General features: G+C 34.6%; 3 protein-coding genes across 3 annotated transcripts; all 3 read right to left on the reverse strand.

The window, feature by feature from the left end:
• Positions 1-1292: 1292 nt before the first annotated feature.
• LOC106878726 (uncharacterized) lies at positions 1293-6194 on the reverse strand. Its single transcript, XM_089344396.1, has one exon. It carries the CDS (start codon positions 3899-3901, stop codon positions 1889-1891), a length of 2013 nt encoding a protein of 670 aa, XP_089200522.1. The 5' UTR covers positions 3902-6194; the 3' UTR covers positions 1293-1888.
• Positions 6195-6329: 135 nt separating this feature from the next.
• LOC149130670 (uncharacterized) lies at positions 6330-9025 on the reverse strand. Its single transcript, XM_089344393.1, has one exon. It carries the CDS (start codon positions 9023-9025, stop codon positions 6932-6934), a length of 2094 nt encoding a protein of 697 aa, XP_089200519.1. The 3' UTR covers positions 6330-6931.
• Positions 9026-11470: 2445 nt separating this feature from the next.
• Positions 11471-16487, reverse strand: LOC149130671 (uncharacterized). The gene has a single exon (XM_089344392.1). It carries the CDS (start codon positions 14166-14168, stop codon positions 12075-12077), a length of 2094 nt encoding a protein of 697 aa, XP_089200518.1. The 5' UTR covers positions 14169-16487; the 3' UTR covers positions 11471-12074.
• Between the last annotated feature and the right edge of the window lie 9 nt (positions 16488-16496).

Consider the following 16496-nt stretch of genomic DNA (forward strand, 5'->3'; position numbering starts at 1 on the left):
CATCACACTTTAGAAACCTTGCCAAATCCAATTGGAACCTGGTGCAGCTCCCTGGCTTATCAGTTTCCAGTCCAACCATCCAACCCATGCCAGCATGGAAAACAGACATTAAATGATGACAATGATGATGATGATGATGTAGCTCAATCTTTCATTTTCATATGAACATTATATATATATGTATGTATGTATGTATGTATGTATATATATCTACTACAGATGTGGAAAATTCTGTCTGTGGGTGTGTTTGTTAGCTAACTCCCCCTACATTTTTAAAATCGATTTTGATGAAACTTGACACATGAGTAGAACTCATGTCAAGAAACCTAGTGACATACTTAGATTGTTGAAAAAAAAATCGATAATAGGGCCCCTGGAAGGGATCCTCATATCTACATATAAATAATATATTTCATTTTAAACATCCAAGGGAAATAACCCATTCATCTTCATAAATTATTTGGTATAAATCGAACTAAGTATGCTTATATTTCAGCATTTAAACTGTTAGAGTTATTTTCGCAATTTATCCAGTACAATGCTTAAACACGTAAATAGTATTTTCCTAAACAATAGATCCACCTATTTCGGTTAGTGACTTATTCTAATATTCTCTGGGAACGCACAAAAGTCCTTTTCAGAGTTATTTACTTTGAATTGTTATCTCATACCTGATTACCCAGTTATTAGATAACATGCTTCACAACATTAGTATGCATACCTTATTAACATTTCCTGCTAAGTTCTATATACTCCACGAACGTATTAAAGACCTTTTCAGGGCTACTTTATTTGAATTCTTACTATCAGGTAACTAATTTCATGTTATTACATAACTGACTTCACAATTTGGGTATTCGTAACTTGTTGGGAATTCCTTAAAACAAGACCCTGTGTAAGATAGTTCGCTATTCTCTGTAAATGCACAAAAACCGTTTTAAGGGCTACATACTTTGTATAGCTGTTATTGGATTAGTGAAACAATTATAAGAATGGAACCAACGGAAAAGCCCCACTTTCCCGGGAATTACCGAGCACGTCAGCTAGTATAAGAGGGGAGTAGAGATTTATTCACATCCAAAACCTTTTATTAAAAAAGTTTCATACAGCATATATAGCAATGACCAACATATCTTTCAGTTGCAGCAAACAACACACGGTATGCAATTATGCATCCTAGTCGCTGTAATTTCACCAAGGGTCCATGTTGTTTAATAAACGAACGTTTTCACTCAATAATCAATTTTTAAAAAAATTATATCAACTGACCAGAAAATATAATGCAACAAATATTAAAATGAAAGGATTTTAATTTCCAAATTCATAACAATTTTAACAAAATATTTAGATTGACAAAAAAATATTTCATCACAAATTTCAACGATGAAGTTTTGCATAAATTTCTCAGTGATTTCTTTTTTTGCTGAATCTTAAGTATTGACACAAAGAAAAGGAAAGTTCGCTTTTTAGATGGAATGTTCTTGCTTGTTTATGATTTTATCATTGAATAATTTGTAGTTTTATGATACTCTAATGAATGTAAACAATATAATTTTATTTAAAATGACTTTGAATTTTCTGTGGTTTTAGTGATAGACGAGGTAAAGTGAAAAGGTTTCACTTAGACGAATATCTCTGCAGGTGTTGGTTTGATATTTCAACATCAACACCATTACAGAATTTAGACATTTTTCTAAACCATATCATGTTGATTTCAGTTTTAGTTCCACTATGAGATATCTTGGACGAGTGTTTTATATTATTATACCAGACTGAGCAAAGAACTTGTAAGATGCAAACAGAAAGAAACATATATATGTATAGATAAGAAATGAGAATGATTTCCATCATTTTTCCCCAAGTTAGAATGTTCTCCACATAAAAGGATTTATCTTATTCTAGAATTAAAAGGTTTCCTTCCTTTGTGAATCCTTTTGTGTTGTGTTAAGTTACTGCTAGTTGCAAAAGATTTCCCACATATTTCACAGCGGAAAGGTTTTTCTCCTGTATGTATTCTTTTATGCTTCGTTAAACTACTGCTATAATTAAAAGACTTCCCGCATATTTGACAGCCAAATGGTTTCTCTCCTGTATGTTTTTTTTGGTGTTTTGTTAAGGTACTGTTAGACAAAAACGATGTCCCACATATTTCACAGTGGAAAAGCTTTTCTCTTGTGTGGACACGTTTGTGAATTACAAGATGATAACTCTGAAAAAAAGATTTTCCACATATTTCACAAAGGAAAGGCTTTTCTCCAGTATGGCCCTGTTTGTGACATATGAGATGGGAATTCTGAGAAAAAGATTGTCCGCATATTTCACAATGGAAAGGTTTCTCTCCAGTATGCATTCTTTCATGTCTTGTTAAGTCACTGCCACAAACAAAAGATTTCCCACATATTTCACAGCCAAATGGTTTCTCTCCTGTGTGTATTCTTTTGTGTTTTGTTAAGTTACCATTATAGGCAAACAATGCCCCACATATTTCACAACGATAAGGTTTTTCACCAGTGTGACTCTGTTTATGTCTGACAAGAGTCGAATTTTGAGTGAAACATTTCCCACATATTTCACAGCGAAGCAGTTTTCGTCCGGAGTCATTTAATTTGTTTGCATTTAAGGGGCTGTTATCAACGAATCGTTTTCCAAATATTTCATGATGGAAAGGTTTCTCTCCAGTGTGACTTTGTTTGTGAAGAACAAGAAGAGAATTGTCGGAGAATGATTTCTCACATACTTCACAATGATAGGGATTTTTTCCAGTGTGACCATGCTGGTGTTTAACAAGACATGGTTTATCAGCAAATGATTTTCCATCTATTTCAAAGCGATAAATATTTTCTCCAGTATGACTAAGTTTGTGACGAACCAAACTGAAATTAACAGAGAAAGATTTACCACAGATATCACAATGGTGTGGTTTCTCTCCTGTATGTGTTCGTTTATGTTTCTTTAAAGCACTATTACAGAAAAAATAATTTCCACATATCTCACAATCATAGCTTTTTTCTCCAGTGTGGATTCTCTTGTGTTTTGTTAAGCCACTGTTATCAACAAAGGCTTTCCCACATGTTTCACAGTGGAATGGTTTTTCTCCAGTATGTGTTCTTAAATGTCTGTTTAAATCACTGTTAAAGCGAAAATATTTTGGACATATTTCACAGTGGAATAGGTTTTCTCCAGTGTGAATTTTTTTGTGAAATGTTAGCTCACTTTTACAGATAAATGATTTTGCACATATTTCACACTTGAATGGTTTCTCCCCAGTGTGACGACGTGTGTGTAGAACAAGATCAGAATTGTTAATAAATGATTTTCCACATATCTCACAGCTGAAGGGTTTCTCTCCGCTATGTATTCTTTTATGTCTGTTTAAATCACTGTTAGATAGAAAATATTTCTGACATATTTCACAATGAAATAATTTTCCTCCAGTGTGGATTCTTTTGTGAATTTTTAGTACACTTTTACAGACAAATGATTTCGTACATATTTCACACTTGAATGGTTTTTTTCCGGTGTGACTACGTGTGTGTACTGCAAGGTGAGAATTGCTAATAAACGATTTTCCACATGTCTCACAATGAAACAGTCTTGCGCCAGTGTGTATCCGTTTGTGTTTTGTTAAGACATCATTTGCGACAAAATATTTTCCACATATTTCACAATTATACGGTTTTTCACTATTGTGTACTTCTTTGTGTTTAAAGACTTCGTGTTCAGAAGAGAATGTCTTCCTACAAACATCACATTTATATTCAGCGATATTTCCCTGTAACGATCTTTCTTTAGTAAATACTTCACCATTGACAGTTTCCTCATCTCCGTCTGTCTCTCTAACTGTATCTGTATCATTCAAAACAATTGTGTTAGAAGTGTTCAAATGATCAACGTTCTCCATATTATTTCTTGAGCAATTCTGAAAAGCTGACAAATGTCTGAGAGTTAATCTATTATGGTTCAATTTGTTGTCTTAGATATCACAGACCTCCGTTTACATGTATGGAAGATTACATATGTAATGTAGATATATTTTCTACTCACCCAGTAGAATGTTTGCTATAAAGTCCAAATGAAAAGTGAAGAAAGCTGAAGAAAGTTCGTTGATCGATTTGTTTTTGATTAAAAGCCATTTCCCCATGTCCTGTAAAACAGGGAACAACTAATTAACGATGCAAACCTGTGGTCAAATGAAATATTTAATTTCAAAGGTGATTAAATATCAAACTTGTTCGTCGCCCTGTCTTATCCGCAAACAGCAACGTTCATCTTAACATGAAATAATTACTACGAATAATATAATTAGATTTAAATAAAAAAATTAGACAAACAAACACAGTGGACGGTGTCGATGATACTTTTTCCCACGTTTGAATATAAGCGGTGACGAAACTAAAAATCCACTCAAAAATAAAAGTTTGGTTAGAATATAATTTTCAACTCGAAATGACTACGCTTCGGATATTATATCAATGTGTACGGGGGGAGCTCCTGACTTTAAATGTATCGCGAAAGGCCTGGTTTCAGGCCCAACCTTCCGAGTTGTTTTAGATGACTTCCAAAAACTGAAGGACGGCTGCACTAAATGAATGTAAGTAGGGGACGTTTAGTAAAATCCTAAATAACCGATCCACTTGTACTTTCTTTTCCTAAAGCCAGTAGCATTTCATCACCCGTTCTATAATGCGCTACGTAACTTTGTTTATAAATATATATATCTTTTTCTGTGAGTAATTTTAGCTTTTGAAGCTGTCTAATTTGTTTCAGTTAACAAGTTTTATACTTTCAAATCATTCGACACGAGCTGGAATCACTTTCTTTATTTTTTGCATTTGTCTCATAAATGGTTTTCTAAATTATCCAACAGATATTCCACTCTCTTTCCATAATAGCATCTCTAATTCTTTGTTCGGTAAACTTTCAGATTAACACCCGCACGATTTTCACTAGGGTGAGGGTTAGGGAATTCCGTCCCTAACCCTAACACCTTAACACCCTAGTGAAAATCGTGCCGGTGTTAATCTGAAAATTTACCAGTTGTTCTTTTTGTCTTTCGTATTTGAAAGTTCATTCAAACCTTGACTTTCGTTTAATAAAATGCAATGTATTTCACATCGCTCATGCCGGCAGACAAAACTTAAGCAACAAACGGAGTGGGAGTGAGGGAAAGTCAGAGATGCTCAGTACAGGTGAACCGTAGCCATAGGTTTTACTCGGAGGTCGTTGTGAAAATTTTTATCGTTAATAATATGTACTTTAATAATTTCACACACTGATATAGGAATACCTGTACAAATAGACACCTCTCTCCACCGACAATGTTACCTCATAACTCTCAGGAAAATCAACATTTTCTCATGAAATATGCTTCAAATGATTTACAGCACATAGTAAACATGTAGTGAGAGAAAAAGTAGACTTCATGGATGATAGAATGATTGGTGCATCAACAGACATGCTTTACACATCTTTCATATTTATATATCGTCTTCCATGCTGGCATGGGTTGGACGGTTTGACAAGAGCTGCTCCCGCTCCTAATGTCTGGCTTTGGTTTGGCTTCTATGGCTAGTTGCCCTTCCTCATGCCAATCACTTTATGAAGTGTACTGAGTGGATTTGAAGGAAGTGGCATAGAGCCAAGTGAGAGTTTAGAGTATAAGAGAGGTATAGAGATAGGTGCTTTACTAAAGACAAGACACTTGACTATCGCTGTTGGGATTGCCAAGTATCTTCTCTGTATATCACCTTATATGTAAATGAACATAGGTTTGTTTTTGAAGCGTTGAAATATATTGTAGAGTAAGTAGAAAGATATATTGTTTCAACACGTAAATACTGAACAGTATATATAAAGAATTAAATCGTTTTTTAAGAGCGGTTGCCGGCAAATGTTTCTGCTCTTATATGTGTGCCTTTGTTTGTCCCCACCACCATACCATCACTTAGCAAATGTTGGTACATTTATGTCCCCATAACCTAGTGGTTCAGCAAAACAAACTAATAGAGTAAATATGAGGCTTACAAATTATAAGTCCTGGGGTGAATTTCTTCAACTTAGGAAAAAGAAACCCTTAAAGGTGGTGCTCCAGCATGGCCACAGACTGAGACAAAAATAAAAGAACAGTGAGTAGAAATGAAGATTGGAAAGCACAAACCTGCAGCTTGGATTGGAAGGGCAAGTGGAAGGGGAATAATTCAGACCCTGATTATAAGGGAGTTGGCAGTGCAAAGGTGGTTTCATGTCGTTTAATAAAAGAACGTTTTCAATCAAGAATCAATTTTTTAAGAAATTCCATCAACTGACCAGAAAATATAATGCAACAAATATTAAAATGAAAGGATTTTAATTTCCAAATTCATAACATTTTTTAACAAAATATTTAAATTGACAAAAAAATATTTCATCACAAATTTCAATGATGAAGTTTTGCATAAATTTCTCAGTGATTTCATTTTTTGCTGGATCTTAAGTATTGACACAAAGAAAAGGATAGTTGGCTTTTTAGATGGAATGTTCTTGCTTGTTTATGATTTTATCATTCAATAATTTGTAGTTTTATGATACTCTAACGAATGTAAACAATATATTTTTATTTAAAATTTCTTGTAGTTTTAATTAAAAATAAGTGATAGACGAGGTAAAGTGAAAAGGTTTCACTTTAGACAAATATCTCTGCAGGTGTTGGTTTGATATTTCAACATCAACACCATTACAGAATTTAGACATTTTTCTAAACCATATCATGTTGATTTCAGTTTTAGTTCCACTATGAAATATCTCGGACAAATGTTTTATATTATTATCCCAGACTGAGCAAAGAACTTGTAAGATGCAAATAGAAAGAAACATATATATGTATAGATAAGAAATGAGAATGATTTCCATCATTTTTCCCCAAGTTAGAATGTTCTCCACAGAAAAGGATTTATCATATTTTACAATTAAAAGATTTCCTTCCTCTGTGAATCCTTTTGTGTCGTGTTAAGTTACAACTAGTTGCAAAAGATTTCCCACATATTTCACAGCGGAAAGGTTTTTCTCCTGTATGTATTCTTTTATGTCTAATTAATTCACTGCTACAAACAAAAGATTTCCCACATATTTCACAGCGGAAAGGTTTTTCTCCTGTATGAATTCTTTTATGTCCTGTTAATTCACTGCTACAAACAAAAGATTTCCCACATATTTCACAGCCAAATGGTTTCTCTCCTGTGTGTATCCTTTTGTGAATTGTTAAGTCACTGTTAGACACAAACGATGTCCCACATATTTCACAAGGGTAAGGCTTTTCTCCAGTGTGACGACGTTTGTGAATTACAAGATGCGGATTCTGAGTAAAAGATTTTCCACATATTTCACAGTGAAAAGGTTTTTCTCCAGTATGCATTCTTTTGTGTCTAATTAAGTCACTGCTACAAGTAAAACATTTCCCACATATTTGACAGTCAAATGGTTTCTCTCCTGTGTGTATTCTTGTGTGTCTTATTAACTCAGTATTATAGGCAAAGAATGTCCCACATATTTCACAACGATAAGGTTTTTCTCCTGCGTGACTTCGTTTATGTATGACAAAAGTAGAATTTTGAGTGAAAGATTTCCCACATATTTCACAGAGAAGCAGTTTTCTTCCAGAGTGATTTAATTTGTGTTTATTTAAGAGGCTGTTACTGGCAAATGATTTACCACATATTTCACAATGGAAAGGCTTCTCTCCAGTGTGAGTTTGTTTGTGAACTACAAGATAAGAATTAGCAGGGAATGATTTACCACATATTTCACAATGGTAAGGTTTTTCTCCAGTGTGACTACGTAAGTGAATAACAAGATTACAATTTGTAGTGTAAGATTTCCCACACAATTTGCAATGGAAAGGTTTTTCTCCTGTGTGGCTGCGCTTGTGAACTGCAAGACTAGAAGTTTGACTGAAACTTTTTCCACACACTTCACAATGCTGTGATTTCTCTCCCATATGTTTTCGTTTATGTGTGTTTAAAGCACTATTGGAGACAAAATATTTTCCACATATTTCACACTTGAATGGTTTTTCCCCAGTGTGACGACGTGTATGTACTGCAAGTTCAAAATTCTTAATAAAAGATTTCCCACATATCTCACAGCTGAAGGGTTTCTCTCCGGCATGTATCTTTTTATGGTTGTTTAAATTACTGCTAGAGAGAAAATTTTTCTGACATATTTCACAACTGAACGGTTTCTCTCCAGTGTGGATTCTTTTGTGAACTGTTAGCTCACTTTTACAGATAAATGATTTTCCACATATTTCACAGTGGAATAGATTTTCTCCAGTGTGGACTCTTTTGTGAACTGTTAGCTCACTTTTACAGATAAATGATTTTGCACATATTTCACACTTGAATGGTTTCTCCCCAGTGTGACGACGTGTGTGTAGAACAAGATCAGAATTGTTAATAAATGATTTTCCACATATCTCACAGCTGAAGGGTTTCTCTCCGCTATGTATTCTTTTATGTCTGTTTAAATCACTGTTAGATAGAAAATATTTCTGACATATTTCACAATGAAATAATTTTCCTCCAGTGTGGATTCTTTTGTGAATTTTTAGTACACTTTTACAGACAAATGATTTCGTACATATTTCACACTTGAATGGGTTTTTTCCGGTGTGACTACGTGTGTGTACTGCAAGGTGAGAATTGCTAATAAACGATTTTCCACATGTCTCACAATGAAACAGTCTTGCGCCAGTGTGTATCCGTTTGTGTTTTGTTAAGACATCGTTTGCGACAAAATATTTTCCACATATTTCACAATTATACGGTTTTTCACTATTGTGTACTTCTTTGTGTTTAAAGACTTCGTGTTCAGAAGAGAATGTCTTCCTACAAACATCACATTTATATTCAGCGATATTTCCCTGTAACGATCTTTCTTTAGTAAATACTTCACCATTGACAGTTTCCTCATCTCCGTCTGTCTCTCTAACTGTATCTGTATCATTCAAAACAATTGTGTTAGAAGTGTTCAAATGATCAACGTTCTCCATATTATTTCTTGAGCAATTCTGAAAAGCTGACAAATGTCTGAGAGTTAATCTATTATGGTTCAATTTGTTGTCTTAGATATCACAGACCTCCGTTTACATGTATGGAAGATTACATATGTAATGTAGATATATTTTCTACTCACCCAGTAGAATGTTTGCTATAAAGTCCAAATGAAAAGTGAAGAAAGCTGAAGAAAGTTCGTTGATCGATTTGTTTTTGATTAAAAGCCATTTCCCCATGTCCTGTAAAACAGGGAACAACTAATTAACGATGCAAACCTGTGGTCAAATGAAATATTTAATTTCAAAGGTGATTAAATATCAAACTTGTTCGTCGCCCTGTCTTATCCGCAAACAGCAACGTTCATCTTAACATGAAATAATTACTACGAATAATATAATTAGATTTAAATAAAAAAATTAGACAAACAAACACAGTGGACGGTGTCGATGATACTTTTTCCCACGTTTGAATATAAGCGGTGACGAAACTAAAAATCCACTCAAAAATAAAAGTTTGGTTAGAATATAATTTTCAACTCGAAATGACTACGCTTCGGATATTATATCAATGTGTACGGGGGGAGCTCCTGACTTTAAATGTATCGCGAAAGGCCTGGTTTCAGGCCCAACCTTCCGAGTTGTTTTAGATGACTTCCAAAAACTGAAGGACGGCTGCACTAAATGAATGTAAGTAGGGGACGTTTAGTAAAATCCTAAATAACCGATCCACTTGTACTTTCTTTTCCTAAAGCCAGTAGCATTTCATCACCCGTTCTATAATGCGCTACGTAACTTTGTTTATAAATATATATATCTTTTTCTGTGAGTAATTTTAGCTTTTGAAGCTGTCTAATTTGTTTCAGTTAACAAGTTTTATACTTTCAAATCATTCGACACGAGCTGGAATCACTTTCTTTATTTTTTGCATTTGTCTCATAAATGGTTTTCTAAATTATCCAACAGATATTCCACTCTCTTTCCATAATAGCATCTCTACTTCTTTGTTCGGTAAACTTTCAGATTAACACCCGCACGATTTTCACTAGGGTCATGGTTAGGGAATTCCGTCCCTAACCTTAACTCTAACCCTGACCCTTAAACCCTAATACCCTTGTGAAAATCGTGCCGGTGTTAATCTGAAAATTTACCCGTTGTTCTTTTTGTCTTTCGTATTTGAAAGTTCATTCAAACCTTGACTTCCTTTAATAAATTGCAACGTATTTCAAATCGCTCATGCCGGCAGACAAAACTTAAGCAACAAACGGAGTGGGAGTGAGGGAAAGTCAGAGATGCTCAGTACAGGTGAACCGTAGCCATAGGTTTTACTCGGAGGTCGTTGTGAAAATTTTTATCGTTAATAATATGTACTTTAATAATTTCACACACTGATATAGGAATACCTGTACAAATAGACACCTCTCTCCACCGACAATGTTACCTCATAACTCTCAGGAAAATCAACATTTTCTCATGAAATATGCTTCAAATGATTTACAGCACATAGTAAACATGTAGTGAGAGAAAAAGTAGACATCATGGATGATAGAATGATTGGTGCATCAACAGACATGCTTTACACATCTTTCATATTTATATATCGTCTTCCATGCTGGCATGGGTTGGACGGTTTGACAAGAGCTGCTCCCGCTCCTAATGTCTGGCTTTGGTTTGGCTTCTATGGCTAGTTGCCCTTCCTCATGCCAATCACTTTATGAAGTGTACTGAGTGGATTTGAAGGAAGTGGCATAGAGCCAAGTGAGAGTTTAGAGTATAAGAGAGGTATAGAGATAGGTACCTTACTAAAGACAAGACACTTGACTATCGCTGTTGGGATTGCCAAGTATCTTCTCTGTATATCACCTTATATGTAAATGAACATAGGTTTGTTTTTGAAGCGTTGAAATATATTGTAGAGTAAGTAGAAAGATATATTGTTTCAACACGTAAATACTGAACAGTATATATAAAGAATTAAATCGTTTTTTAAGAGCGGTTGCCAGGAAATGTTTCTGCTCTTATATGTGTGCCTTTGTTTGTCCCCACCACCATACCATCACTTAGCAAATGTTGGTACATTTATGTCCCCATAACCTAGTGGTTCAGCAAAACAAACTAATAGAGTAAATATGAGGCTTACAAATTATAAGTCCTGGGGTGAATTTCTTCAACTTAGGAAAAAGAAACCCTTAAAGGTGGTGCTCCAGCATGGCCACAGACTGAGACAAAAATAAAAGAACAGTGAGTAGAAATGAAGATTGGAAAGCACAAACCTGCAGCTTGGATTGGAAGGGCAAGTGGAAGGGGAATAATTCAGACCCTGATTATAAGGGAGTTGGCAGTGCAAAGGTGGTTTCATGTCGTTTAATAAAAGAACGTTTTCAATCAAGAATCAATTTTTTAAGAAATTCCATCAACTGACCAGAAAATATAATGCAACAAATATTAAAATGAAAGGATTTTAATTTCCAAATTCATAACATTTTTTAACAAAATATTTAGATTGACAAAAAAATATTTCATCACAAATTTCAATGATGAAGTTTTGCATAAATTTCTCAGTGATTTCATTTTTTGCTGGATCTTAAGTATTGACACAAAGAAAAGGATAGTTGGCTTTTTAGATGGAATGTTCTTGCTTGTTTATGATTTCACTATTGAAGAATATTGTTTCTTTTACGATAGTCTAATGAATGTAAACAATATATTTTTATTTAAAATTTCTTGTAGTTTTAATTAAAAATAAGTGATAGACGAGGTAAAGTGAAAAGGTTTCACTTTAGACAAATATCTCTGCAGGTGTTGGTTTGATATTTCAACATCAACACCATTACAGAATTTAGACATTTTTCTAAACCATATCATGTTGATTTCAGTTTTAGTTCCACTATGAGATATCTTGGACAAGTGTTTTATATTATTATCCCAGACTGAGCAAAGAACTTGTAAGATGCAAACAGAAAGAAACATATATATGTATAGATAAGAAATGAGAATGATTTCCATCATTTTTCCCCAAGTTAGAATGTTCTCCACAGAAAAGGATTTATCATATTTTACAATTAAAAGATTTCCTTCCTCTGTGAATCCTTTTGTGTTGTGTTAAGTTACTGCTAGTTGCAAAAGATTTCCCACATATTTCACAGCGGAAAGGTTTTTCTCCTGTATGTATTCTTTTATGTCTAATTAATTTACTGCTACAAACAAAAGATTTCCCACATATTTCACAGCGGAAAGGTTTTTCTCCTGTATGAATTCTTTTATGTCCTGTTAATTCACTGCTACAAACAAAAGATTTCCCACATATTTCACAGCCAAATGGTTTCTCTCCTGTGTGTATCCTTTTGTGAATTGTTAAGTCACTGTTAGACACAAACGATGTCCCACATATTTCACAAGGGTAAGGCTTTTCTCCAGTGTGACGACGTTTGTGAATTACAAGATGCGGATTCTGAGTAAAAGATTTTCCACATATTTCACAGTGAAAAGGTTTTTCTCCAGTATGCATTCTTTTGTGTCTAATTAAGTCACTGCTACAAGTAAAACATTTCCCACATATTTGACAGTCAAATGGTTTCTCTCCTGTGTGTATTCTTGTGTGTCTTATTAACTCAGTATTATAGGCAAAGAATGTCCCACATATTTCACAACGATAAGGTTTTTCTCCTGCGTGACTTCGTTTATGTATGACAAAAGTAGAATTTTGAGTGAAAGATTTCCCACATATTTCACAGAGAAGCAGTTTTCTTCCAGAGTGATTTAATTTGTGTTTATTTAAGAGGCTGTTACTGGCAAATGATTTACCACATAATTCACAATGGAAAGGCTTCTCTCCAGTGTGAGTTCGTTTGTGAACTACAAGATAAGAATTAGCAGGGAATGATTTACCACATATTTCACAATGGTAAGGTTTTTCTCCAGTGTGACTACGTAAGTGAATAACAAGATTACAATTTGTAGTGTAAGATTTCCCACACAATTTGCAATGGAAAGGTTTTTCTCCTGTGTGGCTGCGCTTGTGAACTGCAAGACTAGAAGTTTGACTGAAACTTTTTCCACACACTTCACAATGCTGTGATTTCTCTCCCATATGTTTTCGTTTATGTGTGTTTAAAGCACTATTGGAGACAAAATATTTTCCACATATTTCACACTTGAATGGTTTTTCCCCAGTGTGACGACGTGTATGTACTGCAAGTTCAAAATTCTTAATAAAAGATTTCCCACATATCTCACAGCTGAAGGGTTTCTCTCCGGCATGTATCTTTTTATGGTTGTTTAAATTACTGCTAGAGAGAAAATTTTTCTGACATATTTCACAACTGAACGGTTTCTCTCCAGTGTGGATTCTTTTGTGAACTGTTAGCTCACTTTTACAGATAAATGATTTTCCACATATTTCACAGTGGAATAGGTTTTCTCCAGTGTGGACTCTTTTGTGAACTGTTAGCTCACTTTTACAGATAAATGATTTTGCACATATTTCACACTTGAATGGTTTCTCCCCAGTGTGACGACGTGTGTGTAGAACAAGATCAGAATTGTTAATAAATGATTTTCCACATATCTCACAGCTGAAGGGTTTCTCTCCGCTATGTATTCTTTTATGTCTGTTTAAATCACTGTTAGATAGAAAATATTTCTGACATATTTCACAATGAAATAATTTTCCTCCAGTGTGGATTCTTTTGTGAATTTTTAGTACACTTTTACAGACAAATGATTTCGTACATATTTCACACTTGAATGGGTTTTTTCCGGTGTGACTACGTGTGTGTACTGCAAGGTGAGAATTGCTAATAAACGATTTTCCACATGTCTCACAATGAAACAGTCTTGCGCCAGTGTGTATCCGTTTGTGTTTTGTTAAGACATCGTTTGCGACAAAATATTTTCCACATATTTCACAATTATACGGTTTTTCACTATTGTGTACTTCTTTGTGTTTAAAGACTTCGTGTTCAGAAGAGAATGTCTTCCTACAAACATCACATTTATATTCAGCGATATTTCCCTGTAACGATCTTTCTTTAGTAAATACTTCACCATTGACAGTTTCCTCATCTCCGTCTGTCTCTCTAACTGTATCTGTATCATTCAAAACAATTGTGTTAGAAGTGTTCAAATGATCAACGTTCTCCATATTATTTCTTGAGCAATTCTGAAAAGCTGACAAATGTCTGAGAGTTAATCTATTATGGTTCAATTTGTTGTCTTAGATATCACAGACCTCCGTTTACATGTATGGAAGATTACATATGTAATGTAGATATATTTTCTACTCACCCAGTAGAATGTTTGCTATAAAGTCCAAATGAAAAGTGAAGAAAGCTGAAGAAAGCTGAAGAAAGTTCTTTGATCGATTTGTTTTTGATTAAAAGCTATTTCCCCTGTCCTGTAAAACAGGGAACAACTAATTAAAGATGCAAACCTGTGGTCAAATGAAATATTTAATTTCAAAGGTGATTAAATATCAAACTTGTTCGTCGCCCTGTCTTATCCGCAAACAGCAACGTTCATCTTAACATGAAATAATTACTACGAATAATATAATTAGATTTAAATAAAAAAATTAGACAAACAAACACAGTGGACGGTGTCGATGATACTTTTTCCCACGTTTGAATATAAGCGGTGACGAAACTAAAAATCCACTCAAAAATAAAAGTTTGGTTAGAATATAATTTTCAACTCGAAATGACTACGCTTCGGATATTATATCAATGTGTACGGGGGGAGCTCCTGACTTTAAATGTATCGCGAAAGGCCTGGTTTCAGGCCCAACCTTCCGAGTTGTTTTAGATGACTTCCAAAAACTGAAGGACGGCTGCACTAAATGAATGTAAGTAGGGGACGTTTAGTAAAATCCTAAATAACCGATCCACTTGTACTTTCTTTTCCTAAAGCCAGTAGCATTTCATCACCCGTTCTATAATGCGCTACGTAACTTTGTTTATAAATATATATATCTTTTTCTGTGAGTAATTTTAGCTTTTGAAGCTGTCTAATTTGTTTCAGTTAACAAGTTTTATACTTTCAAATCATTCGACACGAGCTGGAATCACTTTCTTTATTTTTTGCATTTGTCTCATAAATGGTTTTCTAAATTATCCAACAGATATTCCACTCTCTTTCCATAATAGCATCTCTACTTCTTTGTTCGGTAAACTTTCAGATTAACACCCGCACGATTTTCACTAGGGTCATGGTTAGGGAATTCCGTCCCTAACCTTAACTCTAACCCTGACCCTTAAACCCTAATACCCTTGTGAAAATCGTGCCGGTGTTAATCTGAAAATTTACCCGTTGTTCTTTTTGTCTTTCGTATTTGAAAGTTCATTCAAACCTTGACTTCCTTTAATAAATTGCAACGTATTTCAAATCGCTCATGCCGGCAGACAAAACTTAAGCAACAAACGGAGTGGGAGTGAGGGAAAGTCAGAGATGCTCAGTACAGGTGAACCGTAGCCATAGGTTTTACTCGGAGGTCGTTGTGAAAATTTTTATCGTTAATAATATGTACTTTAATAATTTCACACACTGATATAGGAATACCTGTACAAATAGACACCTCTCTCCACCGACAATGTTACCTCATAACTCTCAGGAAAATCAACATTTTCTCATGAAATATGCTTCAAATGATTTACAGCACATAGTAAACATGTAGTGAGAGAAAAAGTAGACATCATGGATGATAGAATGATTGGTGCATCAACAGACATGCTTTACACATCTTTCATATTTATATATCGTCTTCCATGCTGGCATGGGTTGGACGGTTTGACAAGAGCTGCTCCCGCTCCTAATGTCTGGCTTTGGTTTGGCTTCTATGGCTAGTTGCCCTTCCTCATGCCAATCACTTTATGAAGTGTACTGAGTGGATTTGAAGGAAGTGGCATAGAGCCAAGTGAGAGTTTAGAGTATAAGAGAGGTATAGAGATAGGTGCTTTACTAAAGACAAGACACTTGACTATCGCTGTTGGGATTGCCAAGTATCTTCTCTGTATATCACCTTATATGTAAATGAACATAGGTTTGTTTTTGAAGCGTTGAAATATATTGTAGAGTAAGTAGAAAGATATATTGTTTCAACACGTAAATACTGAACAGTATATATAAAGAATTAAATCGTTTTTTAAGAGCGGTTGCCGGCAAATGTTTCTGCTCTTATATGTGTGCCTTTGTTTGTCCCCACCACCATACCATCACTTAGCAAATGTTGGTACATTTATGTCCCCATAACCTAGTGGTTCAGCAAAACAAACTAATAGAGTAAATATGAGGCTTACAAATTATAAGTCCTGGGGTGAATTTCTTCAACTTAGGAAAAAGAAACCCTTAAAGGTGGTGCTCCAGCATGGCCACAGACTGAGACAAAAATAAAAGAACAGTGAGTAGAAATGAAGATTGGAAAGCACAAACCTGCAGCTTGGATTGGAAGGGCAAGTGGAAGGGGAATAATTCAGAC

This window comes from Octopus bimaculoides, chromosome 28 (assembly GCF_046866305.1).
Source record: "Octopus bimaculoides isolate indiv1 chromosome 28, ASM4686630v1, whole genome shotgun sequence".
Classification (NCBI taxonomy): Eukaryota; Metazoa; Mollusca; class Cephalopoda; order Octopoda; family Octopodidae; genus Octopus; species Octopus bimaculoides.